Source organism: Siphateles boraxobius, unplaced genomic scaffold (assembly GCF_051911475.1).
Source record: "Siphateles boraxobius isolate OS27281-9 unplaced genomic scaffold, OSU_SipBor_1 54, whole genome shotgun sequence".
Taxonomy (NCBI): Eukaryota; Metazoa; Chordata; class Actinopteri; order Cypriniformes; family Leuciscidae; genus Siphateles; species Siphateles boraxobius.
Window position 1 is genome coordinate 3,540,696 of NW_027509180.1, and position 22,285 is coordinate 3,562,980.

The 22,285-nt window shown below is 44.1% G+C and overlaps 2 protein-coding genes across 9 annotated transcripts in view; one reads left to right on the plus strand and one right to left on the minus strand.

The window, feature by feature from the left end:
• LOC143714418 (uncharacterized) overlaps positions 1-22,285 on the plus strand; it is a 703,153-nt gene that overhangs the window by 157,917 nt on the left and 522,951 nt on the right. For 3 of the 6 annotated variants that reach the window (XM_077205580.1, XM_077205578.1, XM_077205577.1), the window contains exon 2: positions 571-2,326. In XM_077205580.1, coding sequence (XP_077061695.1) covers positions 576-2,326 — 1,751 coding nt within the window. In that variant the 5' untranslated portion in view covers positions 571-575. Of the gene's footprint in view, positions 1-570; positions 2,327-13,726; positions 15,197-19,491; positions 20,368-22,285 lie in introns of those variants that run through there. The other 3 variants (XM_077205581.1, XM_077205579.1, XM_077205582.1) reach the window with 3 other exon arrangements.
• LOC143714414 (uncharacterized) overlaps positions 1-22,285 on the minus strand; it is a 1,189,624-nt gene that overhangs the window by 93,310 nt on the left and 1,074,029 nt on the right. The gene's annotated exons all lie outside the window — the stretch shown is intronic.

The window sequence follows — 22,285 nt, forward strand, 5'->3', positions numbered from 1 at the left end:
TCCGATTTTCACCAAAATCTAATCGTCTCCAGACCGTGCTGACAAAAAGTTATGGATTTCGTGTCGATAAACAAAACCGTTTTCGTATACTGCAGCAGCAAAATTTAGGCATGATGCCAAATGGACTATTCATATCTGCAATGCCTCGACATATTGACACCAAACTTTGTACGTGTCATTGTCATTGTTAATTGCTCCTTGCTCCAGCTGGTCTGACTTTCCCAGCCATGTTGGCATCTGTTATCATCTTCTTGCGCTTGGCCCCGATAATTGCTGCTTGCAGCTATATTTTAATGTTAATATCATGTTAGACAATTGTGTCATTGATCAAATATATTTAAAATAATTGGAAGGTGAATTAACCTCATTCATGGAAAAGGACTTATAATCAATTTATAAAAAGGCATCACATTATCATAATATTTTATAACAGTTGTCTACTTTCTACCATTACATCAGGGCTCACTTTCATGTCCTTTTACATTTTATATTTCTCTCTTTGAATTATGTTGATGTACTGGAAATTAAATAAATAATAATAAATTCAATAATTTGTTTCTGTCATGTCAGACCTGATGGAAGAGAGCGAGGAGAGTGAAGAACTGAGTGAAGTGGAGGAGGAACTTCATGTCCAACCTGGAGGAAAACCTTTGAGTCGCTCAAAGACTAAACAGACATTTTTAAAGAAAAGAAAAGCCAAGAAATCTGTCACCTGCACTCAGTGTGGAAACAGTTTCATATGCAAAGCTAGTCTTGAGATTCACATGAGGATCCACACCGGAGAGAAGCCGTTCACATGTGATCAGTGTGGGAAGAGTTTCAGTCGATCATCATCCCTTAATGTTCACATGAGGATCCACACCGGAGAGAAGCCGTTCACATGTGATCAATGTGGCAAAACATTTCTTAGGTCATCAGAGCTGAAGACACACCTGACAGTTCATACGAAGGAGAAGCCGTATTCATGTTCTGTGTGTGGAAAGAGATTTTCACAGCGGAAAAATTTACATAAACATGAGAAAACTCATACTGGTGTGAGAGAGTACATGTGCTTTGAGTGTGAGAAGACTTTTACTACAGCGGACGGTTTAAAAAGGCACCAGAGAATTCACACTGGAGAAAAACCTTACAAGTGTTCACACTGTGACAAGAGATTCGGTCGATCAGAACATCAGAAAATGCATGAGATGATCCACACTGGAGAGAAGCCGCATGTATGCCATCAATGTGGAAACAATTTCTCAATCAAACATGCTCTGGATGTTCACATGAGAGCTCACACCGGAGAGAAGCCGTTCTCATGTGATCAGTGTGGAAAGAGTTTCAGTCAATCTTCACAACTTAAAGAACACATGAGGATCCACACCGGAGAGAAGCCGTTCTCATGTGATCAATGCGGCAAAACATTTCTTACTGCATCAGCCCTGAAGAAACACCTGAGAATTCATACGAAGGAGAAGCCGCATTCATGTTCGGTGTGTGGAAAGAGTTTTTCACTGCTGGAATATTTACATAGACATGAGAAAACTCACACTGGTGTGAGAGAGTACATGTGCTTTGAGTGTGAGAAGACTTTTTCTTCAGCAAACAGTTTAAAACTGCACCAGAGAATTCACACTGGAGAAAAACCTTACAAGTGTTCACACTGTGACAAGAGATTCAGTCAGTCATCATCTCTGATAAAACATAAGATGATCCACACTGGAGAAAAACCTTACAAGTGTTCACACTGTGATAAGAGATTCAGTCAGTCATCACATCTGATAACACATAAGATGATCCACACCGGAGAGAAGACATACACATGTGATCAATGCAGAAAAACATTTCTTAGGTCATCAGAGCTGAAGACACACCTGACAGTTCATACGAAGGAGAAGCCACATTCATGTTCTGTTTGTGGAAAGAGTTTTTCACTGCGGCAACATTTACATACACATGAGAAAATCCACACTGGTGTGAGAGAGTACATGTGCTTTGAGTGTGGGAAGACTTTTACTTTAGCAAACAGTTTAAAACTGCACCAGAGAATTCACACTGGAGAAAAACCTTACAAGTGTTCACACTGTGACAAGAAATTCAGTCGATCATCTTCTCTGAAAACACATAAGAGGATTCACACTGGAGAAAAACCTTACAAGTGTTCACACTGTGATAAGAGATTCAATCAGTCAGCAAATCTGAAAACACATGAGAGGATCCACACTGGAGAGAAGCCGCACACGTGTGATCAGTGCGGGAAGAGTTTCTCTATTAAAAGTGACCTGAAGCGACACATGCAGATCCATACAGTGGAGAAACCACATAAACACAGTCTGAGATCACGGTAAGTAGTTTATTTTCATGTGCTGTACAACAAAGTCTCTTCTGTGTAAGTAAGCCACACATCACCCTATAGCCAAATCTCTCCTCTCCACCTATAGCCGCTGTGTGGTGAGCACAGGACACTGTTGATTGATTGATATCTATTAACTCGTGTTCAACCAACAAGAATGTCTAATTTGTCAGTTCAGATCAATAAAAAAAAAAAAAAATTAGCAGTTAACATAAGTGTCTAGTATGAGTGTACTGTCCTCCAATTGGTGTTCTTAACCAAAATTAGACAGCCAGCCAAACTCCCGTCATGAAAAACATGAGAGTCAGAATATAGCTTCTTAGCTCCATTTAATAGAGACTCATGTTGAGCATGAAGACATAAACAAAGGAGTGAAACTGAAAATAAGCACAAAAAATACACTAAGGTTAAATTGTCTCTCGTACAAATACCAACAAAGCTTAATTACAATGAAATATAATGTCTCAGTAAACAATCTGTTCACAAATCGAGATCAAAGATTTATAATCGTATATGGTTTTAAATCAACATGAAATCGTCACAAATCTATTATATTCTAATAAACTACTTACAGGCAGTTCTTGCAAAGGAGAAATTGAAACATATCAGAGGATTGTTGCAGCTGGAACGATCTTTACCATGTGCTTTGACTAATAAACTAACGTCCTGGTTGCGTATGCAACCCACCGTTCCCTGAAGGAGGGAACGGAGGACGTAGTCGACGTCGACTGTAATGGGATCACGCCAGGGAGCCTATTGTCTTCGAGTATTATTGAACGAGCCAATACACATTGGCGTGCGAGATCTGCATCTCACACTCCGCCCCGCAGCGCGGGTATAAATACGGAAGTAGATGCACGCACCATTTGCTTTTCGCTGAGGAGCCGAGCGTAACTCGGAGTCAGCGGTGGTCCAGCGGTAGTGGCAAGGGGACTACGTCCTCCGTTCCCTCCTTCAGGGAATGGTGAGTTGCATACGCAACCAGGACATTCCCTTTCAGTCGATAACGTCAGACGTAGTCGACGTCGACTGAAATGGGTTCACCCTTTGAACACGCCACTAACGCTGCCACCTTCCAGTGCCTAGACAAAAGCCTTCTGATCCTCCCGACGTTTTAGCGGAAAAGGACAGGGCTTAGGCCAGGAAGTCGCTGCTGTTCCACAAGACCCACTCAGTTAGACTTGGTAACACTGGGAAAGCGTGCCCAACATCGGAAGGAAGGGACGCTGCGGAAGCCCAACCAACCCCGAAAAAAAGGGGGGGGGGGAAATACGCATATGAACTGGGCGGAGGACCGGGCAGTATAACATATGGAATATCACTGGGGTGGCTCCAGCCTAGAGAGGGGGGAGACAACACCGATTTACAGTGACGGCAGGACTCTGCCAAGGGAAAGACACGGGCTCACCTTGGGGAGGAATCGTGGAAGAATACACATATGGGGTCGCCGTAGGGACCGCAACATATGGACCCAGCCTAACACGGGTTCCACACTGCATACGAGTGGTAGGCATAACACCGGACGTTCCGCCACGTCCGACGTTGGAGGGGTGCGGAGGAGCTCCACAGGTTCCGGATAAGGGAATTCAACTGGAGCAAAAATGGCGCACGTATCCGGTCCGTAGGAGGGGAATGGCGCAGCAAGCCGACACTGAACCGGGGCTCACGGTGTTACTGGCTTCTATGAGAAGAGAGCACACGGGAAGCAACCGGTTCGACACGTAGGCTATAGAATCGAGCAAACGTATTAGGTGTCGCCCAGCCCGCAGCTCTACAGACATCTGTCAGCAAGGCACCCTGCACCAACGCCCAAGAAGCGGCAACACTCCTTGTGGAGTGAGCTCGTAGTCCTGGGGGACAGGGTTCACCTTGGGACTCATACGCCAAGATGATGGCATCCACTATCCAGTGGGCCAACCTCTGCTTGGAGACAGCCTTTCCCTTCCGCTGATCTCCGTAACAGATGAAGAGCTGCTCTGAGGTCCTAAAGCTTTGCGTTCTGTCCACGTATAAGCGCAGAGCGCGAACTGGGCAGAGAAAAGCCAGGGCTGGGTCTGCCTCCTCCGGGGGCAGCGCTTGCAGGTTCACCACCTGATACCGAAAGGGGGTGGTAGGAACCTTGGGCACATATCCAGGCCGGGGTCTCAGGACAACGTGAGAGTTAGCCGGCCCGAATTCCAGGCTGACCGAAAATGCGTGCAGGTCCCCTACCCTCTTGATGGAGGCCAAAGCAAGCAGGAGGACTGTCTTTTGGGACAGAATTTTTAACTCTGCTACCTGCAAAGGCTCGAAGGGCGGTCTCTGCAGTGCGGTTAGCACCAGAGATAAGTCCCAAGAGGGTATAGAGGGGGGGGCGAGGCGGATTCAATCTCCTCGCTCCCCTCAGGAACCTGACGATCAGATCATGCTTCCCCAGGGATTTCCCGTCTACTGCATCGTGATGTGCGGCAATAGCGGCAACATACACTTTGAGGGTGGAGGGGGACAGCCGACGCTCCAAAGCCTCCTGCAGGAAAGAAAGCACGGAAATGATAGAACACCTTCGGGGGTCTTCTCTGTGAGAAGCACACCACTCAACGAACAGGTTCCACTTCAGGGAGTAAGCAAGCCTCGTAGAGGGAGCTCTCGCTGAAGTGATGGTATCTACGACTGCCTGTGGTAGATTATCTAGAATCTCCGCGTCCCGTCCAGGGACCACACATGGAGTCTCCAACAGTCTGGACGCGGGTGCCATATGGTGCCCCGTCCCTGAGAGAGCAGATCCTCTCTCAGAGGAATGGGCCAGGGAGGAGCTGTCGAGAGGAGAAAAAGTTCGGGGAACCAGGTTCGGTTGGGCTAATAAGGGGCAACTAGCAAAACCTGCTCCTCTTCCTCCCTGACTTTGCACAGTAGTTGTGCCATCAGGCTCACTGGGGGAAACGCATACTTGCGGAGGCCCCGGGGCCAGCTGTGAGCCAGTGCATCCGTGCCGAGGGTCCCCTCGGTGCGGGAATAAAACAGCTGGCAATGGGACGAGTCCGGAGAGGCAAACAGATCTATCTGTGCAGCCCCGAAGTGGTCCCAAATCAGCTGGACCGCCTGGGGATGGAGTCGCCATTCCCCGGAGGCCACAATCTGTCGTGAGAGCTCGTCGGCGGCATGATTGAGCAGGCCAGGGATGTGAACGGCACGAAGCGACCTCAGATGCTTCTGACTCCATAGGAGGAGGTGGCGGGCGAGTTGTGACATGCGACGGGAACGTAGACCACCTTGGCGGTTGATGTACGCAACGGTCACCGTGCTGTCCGTACGGACCAGTACATGCTTGCCAAGCAGCGTCGTCTTGAGGCGTCTCAAAGCAAGGAGCACTGCTAACAACTCGAGGCAGTTGATGTGCCAATGCAGGTGGGACCCCGTCCAGGTGCCAGCTACTGCATGCCCGTTGTACGTGGCCCCCCAGCCGGTGTTGGAGGCGTCTGTGGAAACCACAGCATGCCTGGACACTTGTTCTAGGGACACACCGGCCCGGAGAAACGAAAGGTCCGACCACGGGCTGAGGGTTTGGAGGCAGCCCGGGGTGATTTTCACACGGAGCATGCCTCTCTGCCACGCCCACCACGGGACTCGGTCACGAAGCCAGTGCTGGAGTGGTCTCATATGAAGCAGGCAGAGCGGCGTAACTGCGGCTGCCAGATGCCCCAGGAGCCTCTGAAATTGTTTCAGATAAACCACTGTACTGCTCTTGATGAGATTCAGGCAGTTCAGCACCGACCGGGCGCGATTCTCTGTGAGGCGCGCCGTGTGTTGGACCGAGTCCAGCTCCAAACCGAGAAAAGAGATCCTCTGCACGGGGGCGAGTTTGCTCTTCTCCCAGTTGACCTGAAGACCCAACTGGCTGATGTGCTGGAGCAGCAAATCCCTGTGTTCGCATAACTGCTCCCGAGACTGCGCTAGTATGAGCCAGTCGTCGAGATAGTTTAGAATGCGAATGCCACGCTCTCTCATGGGAGCGAGGGCTGCCTCCGAGAGCTTCGTAAAGACACGGGGTGACAGGGCCAGCCCGAAGGGTAGGACTTTGTACTGATACGCCTGACCCTCGAACGCGAAACGCAAGAATGGCCTGTGTCACGGCAGGATGGAGACATGAAAGTACACGTCCTAGAGGTCTATCGCTGCAAACCAATCTTGGGGACGGACACATTGGAAGATGCGTTTCTGCGTTACGGTTCAGGACTCGCAGGTTCAAGATTGGTCGTAACCCACCACCTTTCTTGGGTACAATGAAGTACGGGCTGTAAAAGCCGGTCTTCATCTCGGCTACAGACACCGGCCCTATCGCGTCCTTCGCCAGCAGGACAGCGACATCCGCGCGCATGACAGGAGCAGATTTGCTCGACACCAAAGTGTGGCGAATGCCACTATACCTGGGCGGACTCCGGCGGAATTGAATCGTGTAGCCGAGCCTGATGGTACGGAGGAGCCAGCTGGACGGGTTGGAGAGCACCTTCCAGGCCTCGACGAACAGGACCCGGGGGACCAGAGGCACCACAGGCATACCCGGGGTGGGGCAGCGAGGTGGAGGACAGGGACCCGGCTCGGAAGGCCCGTGGGCGGCCCGAAGCGGGGTCTGAGTGAGCCGTGCTGCACTTACCTGACTCCACGGGCCAACAGAGGATGGGTGAGAAGGCGGATGACCGGGTCCTCGAACGCATCGTGTTGCCGGCTGGCGAACAAGAGGGGGCTGGGGGGAGCAAGGCTGTTCCACAGGGTCGCTAACCGCCAGCCTCGCCCTCTTGGGACCCAGGGACGGAGAAATTCGCTCTTTCGACAATTTGGGTACCACTGTACTCCGGAGAGCCAATGGTGGAACGATGACCATCTGAAGAGATAGTCCCCCTATCCCTGGGTGGCCTGTCTCAGGAATGCTTCTGACACTCGCCCCCTGGCTGGGCAGTGCCTGAGACAGACCGGGCGGCCTGCCTGCTGCTGGTTCTACGCTGGGGCCTGGGTGAAGGCTGTTGCGGAGACCCCGCGGAACCGGAGGCAGCGGCAGGGGGACGCCCTCGGCGACGAACGGGCGGAGGGACTATCACCGACGGCAGGGTGGAGGCAACCGCGGGCCGAAGGGATAGGGTGTGTCGGGGAGCCTCCGTCCGAACCTGGGTGGCAGAGAACTGTTGGGCGCAGCTCTCCACCACGTCGCCGAACAACCCAACCTGGGAAATTGGGGAGTCCAGGAACCGAACCTTGTCCGCATCCGCCATCTCAACCAGGCTGAGCCAACGATGGCGTTCCTGGACCACCAAGGTGGACATCGCTAGACCGACCGCACATGCCGCGACACTCGACCAGGGCTAGGTCAAAGGCAGTGCAGAGCTCACTCATGAGCGTCCGGTCTAAACTACCCTCGTGCATGTCCCTGAGTGTCTTGGCCTGGTAGACCTGCAACAACGCCAAGGCATGCAAAGAGGAAGCGGCTTGCCCGCAAGCTCTGTAAGCTCTGACCGCCAATCCTGACGCGAACTCACAGGCCCGCGAGGGGAAACAAGGATCCCCCATCCAGGATGCAGCGGCCGTTGGACATAAGTGAGTCGCAACGGACCGCTCCACTGGAGGGATAGCCTCATAACCCTTCACCGCTCCTCCGACAAGGGTAGTGAGGGAGGAAGAAATACTTAAGTCGTTTTCAGCAGTAAAAGGTGCCGTCCACGACCAAGTAAGCTCTTCATGCACTTCGGGAAAGAAGGGCACTGGGGCGGCTGGCTGAGAACCAGCACGGCCCGCCCCGAGATACCAATCATCCAACCGAGACTGAACAGGACACGGTGGAGGGTTCCACTCGAGCCCGACAGCGGCGGCCCGTTTCAGCATAGCTGACAATTCTGGATCCGGCTCGGGCAACATTGAACTCCCAGAGGGAGACAACGCAGCCGAGTCGTCATCTCCAGAAGTCAGCTCACCCTCCAATGCTGCAATCGACGTCCTGTCCTCCAGGGGAGCCCCGAGTGAAACCGCTGGCCGACCCATTACAGATGGACCAGCGGACAACACCGGAGGCTCCAATGGCAGTAGTGGAAGGGAGGGGTGAGGAGCCCACAGGGAATGGTTACCGGGCGGGACATCCAACACTACCCTCCGGTCACCCATCCCACACAGCACCCATGCAGGGTGGGGCGTGGTAATGGGGACTCGCTCTCCGCGAACGAAGGCGAGTCTCGCCCTCAACACTGCGACAGTCATGTTCCCACAGTGAAAACATGAGCTGTCCACAAAAGCTGTCTCAGCGTGCTGTAAGCCCAAACACGTGATACAACAATTGTGACCATCAGAGAGAGACAGGGAACGACCGCACCCAGAAACGCACGGATGGAATGACATCTTGAAAAAGACGCAAACGCACCCGTGTTGCTCTTTTAGGAAGTGAAAAACTCCTACCAGTGCCGGAGCACACAGGGGAATGACCCTAACACAGGAATGGTGCACCCTGTGTCCGTGAAGCACTCACTTTCTCGCCCTCAACCGACCGTCAGACAAACAAACACAAACAGAAACTTGGTTGCTGTGAGAACAGCAGTTGAGAGCTTGAAGCTCGCGATCACCGCTGCACTCGCGCTGCAAACACCGACACCAGGAGAGACTTCCCAAAGAAGCGTCGACACACTCGCTCGTTGTACAACAACACTCTTCAGATCCAGACATGAAGCTCGGCTCCGAAGCGAAAGGCAAATGGTGCGTGCATCTACTTCCGTATTTATACCCGCACTGCGGGGCGGAGTGTGAGATGCAGATCTCGTTTTTATGTGTTTTTACGTCTTTATGTGTTAGTTTGGGGTACTGATACTCTGCCTGAATAGTGTGTATATTGTGTCATTAACCTCTGGAATGAGTGTTTTATCATTACAAATGGGTTATGGTAAATGAAATTTTAAAGAAGCTGATAGTTCTGAGTCAATCTGATTTAAAAGACAATACAGAACATGGGACGAGCTTTAAGTTGATTGGTCATCAAGCTCTGTCTGAAAGTAATTACTTTCGTCATTTATGATGCAGATTTGAATTACTTTCTTGATCAGTTTAAGGATTGATGTAAATTGGAATTGTGAAGTTGTAGATCGCCGTCCATCATGGGTTGAGATAAACTAAAATGTTATAGATTTGACGGCAACAACAAATTGACATATTAGTCAAGTCGATATCAAATTATCAAAATAGTTCCTCAGTTTTATGATTATTGTGAACAAAGGGGGAGAATGTTGTTTGACTGACATTGACCAAGTCTGTACACCACGATCTAACCTGATAGAAACAATTGATGCCTTTAAAATATTTGTATTATTTAACCCTCTGGGGTCTAAGGGTTTTTTGGGGTCCTTGAGATGTTTGGACATGCACTGACATTTGTGCTTTTTTCAGTTGCTTATAAACAAATTACTGGCAAAGGTGTAATTACACTCTATTTAACACAAATAGGGCTACCATAATATGTGAGCAACATGTATGTACATGTTTCTATTTTTGAGAGAATATTGTTTATGCATGGTTATTGAAAAAAATAAAACTTAAAGTTTCTGAAATAAGGCCACAAAACACATACTAAATATGTGTCCACAAGACTTTTGACTAATGAATGTTGTCGCCTACAGTTTTTTCTTCAAAATGATCTGAAAATCATCATGCCTAATCATTCACATAAAACAATACATTCATTTAAATTTTATATGACACTTTTTGTTTGGAAAGGCAATATGCGTAGGGGCGTGACTTGCTGTGATTCACACCTGAGAAGACTATGGGCCTGCATAATGAGCGCATAATGGAGCTGCATACTAATGGGGCTGCATACTAATGAGCCTTTCATTCAGGTGTGTCACTGAGCAACAAGAATGCAAGGACAAAATATATATATCGTCGCTGCCCGATGAAACTCACGTATGTCCAAAACGGTTACTTTTCAGGAAGTGAAAAAAACACCGTAATTTCAAAAGCAGTTGAACGTAGCGTTGCATACTTGGTACAGCATCTTTAAATGTAACCATATTCTTGCCAGTGTAATGATATAATCCACATTTGACCAAAATCGAGTTTAAATGGACATACGTGCATATTTTACAGTAACGGTGGTTGATACGCGTTCTTCCGATCATTAATTAGAATGACCAAGTCGCGTTTCATATTGACAGATGAATAGGCTACGCTCAATTTTTTAAATAGCCTACGTCTCAGTTTATTAAATACGCTCAGTTTATTAAATAGCCTACTTCTCAGTTTATTAAATATGCTCAGTTTATTAAATGTCTCTTGCGAACTATGAATGGACAATGAATCAATACACTGACATGGCAATGCTAGACTGATGCTAGAGCCTACTTTGTTTGCACAGTCCTACCGTAATTTTGTGAATATATAATAAACTTGAGAACAGTTGTCAAAAACAAACATTTGCTGATACTTTACCTCGCAGTGTTATTCGCTATCCAATGCTGAGCTTCCAGAGACGCTTAAGATGAAACTTCACGAGACCGGCGAAATGCCTCCACAGGGTGGGAGATACGCAGCGTGATTGACAGCGTTGACAGCAAATGGATATACGTGAGAATCAGATGAGATGATTTCACAACTTTTCATTGGTCATTTAGATAATGTGAAGCATACTGTATACGGAAATGAACCTGGACATTCTGTCCGTCGAAAAATCTCAAAATCGGCAAAATGGACATACGCGGTTTTCATCGGACAGCGACGATATATATATATAATACAAAATTGGTTGACAGTTCCAATTTTTTATTTTTCAAATTGTGCTTGCAAATTGTATAATATCCAAGGTAAACATTTCTAGTAATTGTGCAGTTAATTCTCATACTGTATTTACAGAAAGTTTTGGAATATATCCCAAATGTGACACTAATAAAACACAATACAAATAATTTAAAGAGAAGGCTTATATTGACCTTTTAAGATTTTGTTTACATCTACCTTGTACCTATATTTTTGCTATTTTATTAAAAAGGTTACAATTACAACAACAATACAAATTGTAACTATATTTCAAGTGTAATCTTTCTATATAAACTTAAGTATACATTTTATCATACATATTTCACAGTTATGGATTAATTAGTTTGAATATAGCCTACAATCGAACAAACACTATAATAACATCTTAGTTGATTACTTTATTTTGACAAAACATAATATCATATGAGCAGAAATTGGCAAACATAAGCTTATTTGATGTGGCAGTATTTTACAGTAAAAACTTTAATCTATCAAAAATTAGTCTACGACATGTTGTCTTTCATATGTAACATATAGTTTTTTTTATATATTAGGGCATATAAATGTTCATTTGCAGTTTAATACGTTGCTTATACAAAAATATTTTATTTCAACATATTTCAGTCGATTTTTACTCATCTCAGTATAGCAATATAGTTAGGTAAAAGCTGTTCATTCATTCACACACAAAAATGCGATTCATATTCAAACAGTCTTTTTGCGTTTATCGCGATTAGAACAAAGCACTTGAGAATAAAGAATTTACCTATTCCTCAGCTGGATCCGTTGCTCCTCGAAATGAAACTACCTGCACTTCTGAGGTAATTTTTTCAAGGATTATTAATAAGATAGTATTATTCCTCACAGCGTCGTAAATATGAGTCTCTTTCGGTGGGTTATCCAGCTGAATTGGGCGTGGATCGCCTCTGTGTAGCATTTGTGTTTGAATAGAGCGCGCAGAGAGTGGGCGTGGTCAGATTATCTTTTAATGAGCTGAGACGAGAACGACTGATTTCTCTCTCTTTTCGTACAGATTACATGAAATGAGAAAATTTGTTTTTTATATAAATTACTTCATTTAAAAGAAGATAATTCAGGCTTCATTCCTGCGTGCCTGTATACCTGTTTGACTTGAGTAATCGCAGAGTTATAGTTCATTTTCGGACGCGTTTCAGAATGGACTTCACTTATAGAGAGAAGGCAGAACGTGCATCATGTTTATTTATCTTTATTTGTCGAAAAGCACAACACTTTGTTTTTATTGTGAGTATTGCGCTGGCGCGATTGCCGACCCCAGAGGGTTAAGGGACCAAACAACAGGCCGAAAAATGTTTTGTTAACATGAGCATCATGGGCTGAGTGTTTTTCAGAGGAAAGGGACCCTGAGTGCTATTAAGTGAGCAAGAAATTATCTGGTGATAATGTTTCAGGTTGTTGAATTGGCCAAATGTTGAGAATAAATTTGGAACACATAGGGCTGGGTACCGAGTTCAATACTTTTTAGGTACCGACCGAATTGCCTTGATACTATCGAGTATCGAAAAATGACGACTTGTTCGGTACCAGATTTCGATACCTAAGGGGTTAACTCGTCAACATCAGTGAGCCAATAATCACTAACAATAGTTTACGTGGTTATGCGGTTATTACATGGCTCACCTGAAGTGTGTAAGCGTCCCAAACCATTCTATTTTGCGGGAGTCCCGCAAATCGTCTTATTCTCCAGCAACCCGCGCACACACGACATTATGCCCGCACTCAGCCATCAGATCTAGTCCGAGTCCCAATCCCCATAGATGCACGTGAAGTGTGTACGCATCCCAACCCCCTAAAGATGTGGGAAAGTCAAAGATCAAAAGTGTGGCTACATTTCTCCAGGCTCGATGCGGGCGATATTTGCAGACATCCCAAGTCTCCCGGAAGTTCCAGGAGTCTCCCGCATATTGATAGCGGCTCCCTGATGACTGCAAATTAGTTAAAATCTCCCGGAATCTAGAGCGAGCGCGCAAAAGCGACATGCGTACTAGTGCACGCATGTCAGAGAGAGGGAACGAAAGACCTTGCGTGTGTGTGCTAGTGTGCGTATGTGCCTCACGAAGCGAATGTAAGACAGAAAGCATCATGATTGGCCTGTTTCGGTAGGTCAACCAGTCAATTGTTAGTGTGGGCAGGCTTTTATCTCTTCTCCGAACCAAATTAATCAGAACCAGAGCAAAAATAATTTTGCACTGAAACTTTATGAAATCTATTTGCACTGATGTATGAAGTTGGTTACATTTTGTTCCTTTGTGCTTTTTTTGGTTGCTTTGTGCACTGGCTAAGGAGCATGAGTCAAACTGAAAAAATAAAACCAACGTTTTTCTGAGGTAATGTGTTATGTAATCATGTTAAAATGGATTTCATAAATTGGTATCGAAAAAAGTATTGTTCAGGAACCGGTATCGAAATCAAGGTATCGGTACCAGAATCGTTATCGAAATTTTTTGAACGATACCCAGCCCTAGGAACACACAATGCATATCATCAGGAAGGTAAACAAGTGAAAATTCCACAGGTCACACCAAAAGGGACGACCGGCTAGACAAGCGGTCACTAGAAAATACTTATTTTAAGTATACTTGTCTCCATTCACAGGTGACAGCAGCAGGAGATGGTCCACTGTACAAACATGGTTGAAAGGTTGGAGATTGTGACACTTCCATCTAAACATTTCACCTTTAACTACACTAACCAACCTCAGCAAGCCCATACACCAACGCAAAGCATAAAGTGGGGGATCAAGGACGTGCTAGTAACGTACCTCCCCTCCCAGCGAGGGAAACCCCGTGGCAACGGCTCGTAAAGAGCCACCCTGGAGAAGACGAATGTCCATGGGGCGACGAGATGATCAACACACCTAGAGGAGGATGTGGTCCAAATAATGGTTTAAGTTTAGTTTTTGTGATGATTTTGATGATTTTATTTGTTACTGTGCAAATGTTTTCAGGAAAAGTAGAAAATCTGTTAATGTAATAAGCTAAAAAGATGGTCCGTAATTGGAAAAAGGCTGAATGTGTAGGAGTTAGGATTGTATGTGTTATTCTGATCATTTTGTTATTCATGGGTGAATACGACTGGTGAAAAATGCTGTCTAACCCAAGGATGAACAAAATTATGCAGATGATTCGAGTGGCGGTAGTTACAGTGAAATGTATTAATTATGTATCATTGTTGTTGTTGTTTTTGCTTTTCTTTCTGAGGATGATGATATGTACAGAGGGTTGCAAGCAGCAGTCATCCGTATTACGAGATGGCATAAGGACAGGGTTTGAAATGAAGGATTTTTATTATACTTTTAATCTTTGCATTTTTATTGTTGTGTTGAATTGATATGGTCTTCCTACTGTGATCTATACTAATTCTTGTTTATACTGCGGTGACTGAGGCTCCGATTATTCAGAAGTGCAATAACAGTGCTTATCCATTTAGCCCGGCTTCAGATAAAGTCTTTACTTACTTGCTAAATGATTACTGGGCTTTCCCCCACAAAAACAGCCTTAAGCTTTTTTCTTTTAAATCCTTTCTTCACAAGTTTAAGAAAGAGTTATGATGTAATGACTTAAACTTGCATTATTATTATTACCATTGTTATTACTATGTTTGATCAATCAGTTATCAGAGAATGATAAAAAGGAGGAATTGTTATGGCAATTTTTGTTTATCATTGTCTTTCAGTAGATACTGCAAAGGAATGTCATATGGTTTTGCCATTTGTAAAGGGATAAGAGAGTGGGGACTTCTCTGAAATGTATGTATGTTTATATACCTGAGAAAGCAGAAGCGGGACACTCCAGAAAACAGACGGGCAAGGACCTCGGACCTCCAGGTCAGAGGTCATCTAGGTTGGGGGGGCTAAAGGGTTAGCTAGCGATAAATCTGAACTAGCAATATGGGTCCTTTGTCTGTGGAAAACTACTGGGAGGAAACTCTGTAGGGAAAAGGACCTTGGAAATGGTATAAAGATTGCCCTGTTCTGTCTTCAAGGGTGTCACTCTTGCACAGCGTTACTTCTGTGTACCAGACTGAACCTATTCTTGCAAGAATAAATACTTCTCTTTTTATAAATTTGACTCTGAGTTTCTCTTACGCAGTGATGGTTTAATGAGAAATTTTGCCACAACACACACAATAAAAACAAGGTGGTGTGCTTTTTGCCAAATAAAGTAAAATAAACATGATGCGAGTTCTGCCTTCTCTCTGTCAGTGAAGTCCATTCAGAAATGTGTACAAAAATGAACTGTAACTCAGCGAATAGTCAGTCACAGAGGCATACAGGCATAAAGCTTGAATTCTCACCTTTTAAATGAAGTAATTTATATTTAAAAAAACAAACAAATATTCTCAGTTTATGTACAGGTGCTGGTCATAGAATTAGAATGTCATCAAAAAGTTGATTTATTTCAGTAATTCCATTCAAAAAGTGAAACTTGGATATTATATTCATTCATTACACACAGATTACTGTGTGTAAAACTGACAACTAATGAAAATCCCAAATTCAGTATCTCGGAAAATTAGAATATTACTTAAAACAAATACAAAAAAATAATTTTTAGAAATGTTGGCCAACTGAAAAGTATGAACATGAAAAGTATGAGCATGTACAGCACTCAATACTTAGTTGGGGCTCCTTTTGCCTGAATTACTACAGCAATGCGGCGTGGCATGGAGTCAATCAGTCTGTGGCACTGCTTAGGTGTTATGAGAGCCCAGGTTGCTCTGATAGTGGCCTTCAGCTCTTCTGCATTGTTGGGTCTGGCGTATCGCATTTTCCACTTCACAATACCCCATAGATTTTCTATAGGGTTAAGGTCAGGCGAGTTTGCTGGCCAATTAAGAACAGAGATACCATGGTCCACTGTGTGCAGGTGCCAATTCCTGTTGGAAAATGAAATTGCATCTCCATAAAGTGATGATTCGTGCTTCAGCAGCAGGAAGCATGAAGTACTCTAAAACTTCCTGGTAGACGGCTGTGTTGACCTTGGACCTCAGGAAACACAGTGGACCAACACCAGCAGATGACATGGCACCCCAGACCATCACTGACTGTGGAAACTTTACACTGGACTTCAAGCAACGTGGATTCTGTGCCTCTCTTTAGAGAACATAACTTTGGACCACTCAGCAGCAGTCCAGTCCTTTTTGTCTTTAGCCCAGGCGAGACGCTTCCGACGCTGTCTCTTGTTCAAGAGTGGCTTGACACAAGGAATGCGACAGCTGAAACCCATGTCTTGCATACGTTTGAGCGTGGTGTTCTTGAAGCACTGACTCCAGCTGCAGTCCACTCTTTGTGAATCTCCCCCACATTTTTGAATGGGTTTTGTTTCACAATCCTCTCCAGGGTGCGGTTATCCCTATTGCTTGTACACTTTTTTCTACCACATCTTTTCCTTCCCTTCGCCTCTCTATTAATGTGCTTGGACACACAGATCTGTGAACAGCCAGCCTCTTTAGCAATGACCTTTTGTGTCTTGCCCTCCTTGTCCAAAATGTCAATGGTCGTCTTTTGGACAGCTGTCAAAACAGCAGTCTTTCCCATGATTGTGTAGCCTACAGAACTAGACTGAGACACCATTCAAAGGCCTTTGCAGGTGTTTAGAGTTAATTAGCTGATTAGAGTGTGGCACCAGGTGTCTTCAATATTGAACCTTTTCACAATATTCAAATTTTTTGAGATACTGATTTTGGGTTTTTCATTCATTGTCAGTTATAATCATCAAAATTAAAAGGAATGAAAACTTGAAATATATCAGTCTGTGTGTAATGAATGAATATAATATCCAAGTTTCACTTTTTGAATGGAATTACTAAAATAATTCAACTTTTTGATGATATTCTAATTATATGACCAGCACCTGTAATCTGTATGAAAAGAGAGGTGTCCATCATTCTCTTTTCAGCTCAAGCTCATTGAGTGTTAATGTGACACGCCCGTGGAGAGCGCGCTATTCAAACGAAAATAATCTGAGGTAATCCATGAAAACCAGTCAACGCCCACATCAGCTGGATAAAACACAAAGTTAAATAAGAATCATGTACTCTACGTCGTCTTGCTACGACTTGCTAAAACTATCTTAATAATAATCCTGGGAAATTTATATCAGACGTTTCGGTTTCACTTCGAGGAGCAACGATCCAACTGATTATTGTCAAGTCAAGTCATCTTCATTTATATAGCGCTTTTAACAATGTAGATTGTTTCAAAGCAGCTTTACAGAGATAAACATATAGTTTAAGGAAACAGAGATTGTTTTGGCTTTATAGCGGTTCTTGAATAATCTTATTTCCATATAAAGTTAGTTTTGATTGATTCACTTCCGGCGAAATGATCATTTGTTATTAAATTAGGGGCCGCTAAGACGACACCTTCTCTCTAAACAGAATTTAAATGCAAACCTTTGATAAACGCTGATGGCGTTCACATGCGCATTAAGAATTGATTCTATAGTTATGTGCGTTTGAATATGTGCGTAGGTTTGTAATTCCCTAAAAACCATGCCTAAACAAACTACTTGTCTTGCATATAAATTTGATAAAGAATTTTATTTTATCACTTTGGGTTAGGTACGCGAACCGAATTTTCCCACAACGCTTTATCTGTAGAGTGGTAAAGGGATCCTCCATAGGGAGAGGCTAGTTGGCACTTCAGCACTGCATTGTCATCAGGTCCAGGCGAAGCTCCTTCATCAGATCTGGATACGGCCTGGATCCGGCAGGCTGTGGTAAACCTCGGGATAAACAAAGACACTAAAATTAGCGTAGATGCCATTCTTCTTATGATGTAACAAGTACATCAGGATTTAAGGGAAAGGTGTTCCCAGTTTCGGCTGACCTAATCTATGCAGCCTAACATTGAATTATAGAAGTCTATAGTGTGTTATGTGTATGCTAGGTCAAAGAGATGTGTTTTTAGTCTAGCTTTGAACTGACAGAGTGTGTCTGCTTCCCGGACAATGGTAGGAAGATTGTTCCAAAGTTTTGGTGCTAAATAGGAAAAGGATCTACCGCCAGCAGTTGATTTTGATATTCTAGGTATTATCAACTGGCCGGAATTTTGAGATCGCAATAGACGTGAAGGACTATAATGGGTTAAGAGCTTGCTCAAGTACTGGGGAGCTAAACCATTTAGTGCTTTGTAAGTAATCAGCAATATTTTCAAATGTATACGATGTTTAATAGGGAGCCAATGCAGTGTTGACAGAACCGGGCTAATATGGTCATACTTCCTGGTTCTGGTAAGAACTCGAGCTGCTGCGTTTTGAACTAGCTGTAGTTTATTTATTAAACGTGCAGGGCAAACACCCAGTAGAGCATTACAGTAATCTAGCCTTGATGTCATGAACGCATGAACTAATTGTTCCGCATTTTTCATTGAGAGCATATGACGTAATTTAGATATATTTTTAAGATGGAAAAATGCTGTTTTACAGATACTAGACACGTGACTTTCAAATGAAAGATTGGTATCAAAGAGCACACCCAGGTTCCTCACCGACGATGAGGACTTGACAGAACAGCCATCAAGTGTTAGACAGTATTCTAGGTTATTACGTGTGGAGGTTTTTTGTCCAATAATTACAATCTCTGTTTTTCCAGAATTAAGTAGTAGGAAATTACTAGTAATCCAGTTTTTTATATCAACTATGCATTCCGTTAATTTTGTGAATTGGTAAGTTTCGTTAGGTTTGGAAGAAATATAGAGCTGAGTATCATCGGCATAACAGTGAAAGCTAATGCCATGTTTCCTAATGATTTCTCCTAAGGGTAGAATGTACAGAGTGAACAGCAGCGGTCCTAGTACTGAGCCTTGTGGTTCAACCCAACATGAATGTGTGATATAAAAAAATCAATCTGTTTTTGACATGTGATTTGTCTGTTCTGTCTGTCTGTGACAGTAGGTGGCGCTCATGTCAAAACAAGCAGAGATAAAGCAATATACATAGCAGTGCTGTGCAACTTTCTCTTTCTGACATTACTTATTATGGTGAAGATAAAACGTTAACAAATATTTTCATGTTTTCTAACAGCAGTTCATGTTTTTGTATTTGCTCTGGTGCTTATTAAGAATACAGAGACGCTTCCAGATTATTCCTCTGTTAATGTTAGAAAGTTATGTGATTGCTGACAGTTTACACGTCAAGCATGCGCCATCTAGAGTTGCATGACCAAACTAGTGATTTATAACACAAATCATCTTCATGACATTAAAATAGATCATAATCATGCACAGCAGTTGATGACCAGATATGGTGGGATTAAAATGACTATTGAACTCCTCAGTGATCTTGACTTTGGGCTTCATTTTTCATTTCACATTTGTCTCTCATTTAAAATCTCACTTGATTTAATGTTTCTTTTAGACCTGATGGATATGAACAAAAAAGGAAAAACCAGAAAATCTGTCTCCTGCCCTCAGTGTAAAAAACACTTCACAAGTAAATCAAGTCTGGAGATTCACATGAGAGTTCACACTGGGAAGAAGTGGCTCAGGATTTCTCTATGAAATCACTTCTGCTTCTCATTCTGAAGAAAGATCATTTAACTGTGATCAGTGCGGTAAACTGGGCATAAGTCATGAAGAAACACCTGAAGATTCACACAAAGGAGAAGATTCATCCTTAATATTACAGCAGAAAAGACACGGCGCTGTGTGTTTCAGTGAATTAGGCCTTCACTACAGAAGATGAACTGAAAGACCACCAGAAAATTCACACTGGAAAAAACAACACTGCAACAAGAGATTCAGTCTGTCAGAAACACATGAAAGGATAGAAACGCATCAGAGTTTTATTGTTAAGTAATTTCTATCACTCAGTTCTCTTTTATGAAGGAAAGCAGCAGTTTTTTTAAATGAACTCAGAAGTGTTCTTGTGCTCATGGTTCAGGAGCTGAAGAAGAGGCCATAGCATTTGTTTTAAGAGATGTGAATCTGATATTAATTTTTAACTCATTCTTCATAGTTTTTCATGAGAACATCTAGTTTCTCTCCCACTTCTACTCTTCCAAGCAAATGCAAGATATTCTTTCATGTAGCTTTGAAACTGGACACTTTTTTTTTCTTTTCTTCTCTTGAGGTGCAGAGATCTGTCTCATTCGCTTTCACTTTCACTTAATGTTTGTATTTGCTTCAAAAAATGATTGATTAAACTCATTGCTCATTTTGTCACCAACTCATTGTTATTGTAAATTTTTATCAATATAGCTTTTAAATGCCTAATAAATGATATTTCACCACACACATGACTGACATTGAATGAGATTGCTCTGTCTACATTATTAATAATTTCACCCTTGATATGAAGTAAACTGAGTTTCATACCAGGTGTTTCATCTCCGGTCTCCATCGCTGAATCTGAACACATAAAGCTCATAAAGACGGTTTCTAGATAAACACTTTAAAACATCTCAATATTTTCTTGAAATGATTAAAGATATCGATATATCAACTACAGGTATGTGCATGAATGAACCTCACAGGAGTCGAGCTGCTGTTAGTCTCGTGTAGCCAGACCTTCAGACTGACGGCTGAAGGTCTAGAATTTATAGCAGCTTACTTTGGCCAAGGCCCGCCCATAAGGCCGTTTGACCGACATGTCAAACAACCAATTACAGTTTGTTTCGTTCAGCGTCACGTCTCGGGGCGTGGAAATGTCCCCACAACAACAGACCGGCGTGCAACAAGTCAGCAATATCTCTTTTTGTCTCCACTAAGTGCCTCAAACAAAACTCCTGGACATCTCTTAAAGAGTCTATGCCGTGAACCTCGCATACTTTTGAGAATCCTACGTTTAGCTGATCTTGATAAATGCTCATTGTCACTCATGTTAACACAACAGTTTTTCTTCCGCAATCACACGTCTGCGCTTTGTTTCCCGGCGGAGCGAAAATAAACGCGACACTCGCGCCACCCGGAAATCCGATAAAATTCAACCAATCAGATCACGACTTCGACATTCCTGAAGTGTTTCCAGTTAAGTGTACCATATACATCAGTCGTTTAGCCAACGTTCTGGGGGCGCACTAGCGGCGCCAGGAATTTGATTGTAGGTGGGCCTCCAGAAAACTGGATGGGCCGGTTGAAATAAGCAAAAAAACAAAAACAAAAACGGTTCCCCTTCATCTTCGTTTCAGCGCTTTTCTGCGGCACTGGACTAGAGGTCTGCACGGGCTTTAAACTGAAGCCCGAACCCGGCCCGTACCCGCGATCATTTAACCCGACCCGACCCGACAATTACATTTACATATTAAGCCCGAACCCGAGGTCCATTCTGTTTCTCACAGCAAATACGATTTTTGCAATATGCAAGGTTTCAGCGCCGTCCTCCTCTGATTGAAAGTTAGTCCAGCTGCACTGAATTTCCTCTAGCTGCTGCTGCTACTTGCTGGGATGCTGAGGATACTACGGGCCAGTTTTGACAGTAAGGGAAAAACACCGCTGTTGTTTTTCCACCATCCCAAGAGATCCCGCTCTTCTTCCATGTCGTGGGTGCGGCTGGAGTATTGCGTAACTTCATCTGCGATTTCACCGAGGGGCATGTTCACCCACTCCTCAAACTCTGCCACTATCTATATATATATATATCATTATCATTATCATTATATTTGAGAGAGAGAGCCTGTGTGTCTGACTGTGTGTATGCACATATTGCACATCTGCGCACGTATGTACTTTCTCTCGCGTGCCGGTCACCACAACACAGCAAGCAGGCAAAGCACACGGCACGCAAACTATATAGCCTATTTAGTTTTTCTTTGTTAAACCCGAACCCGAGGCTGTTCATTAAACATTAACCCGAACCCGACCCGAAACCCGCACATTTTTCGGGACCCGTCGGGCTCGGGTCGGGTAGCAGACCTCTACACTGGACAGCGACTCTATCCTCAGCTCAGTGCAGTAACGTTATCTGGGGGGTCGCACACTGGACAAGAAGCGCAGCGCTGTGCCGCATCGGTTCTAGGACAACTCGAGGTATCGCACACTGGACGCGCACTTTCTCAGTTTATGGCCAGCAATACTGTTATGTTTAAGGACATTATAGAATTAACATAATGTCTGCACTAGCTTATGATTGTACTGTACAATTAAATACAATCGTTGCAGTCTGAACACTTTACCTCAGAGCGTCCGTTAACTGAATGAATTGGGAATATCAG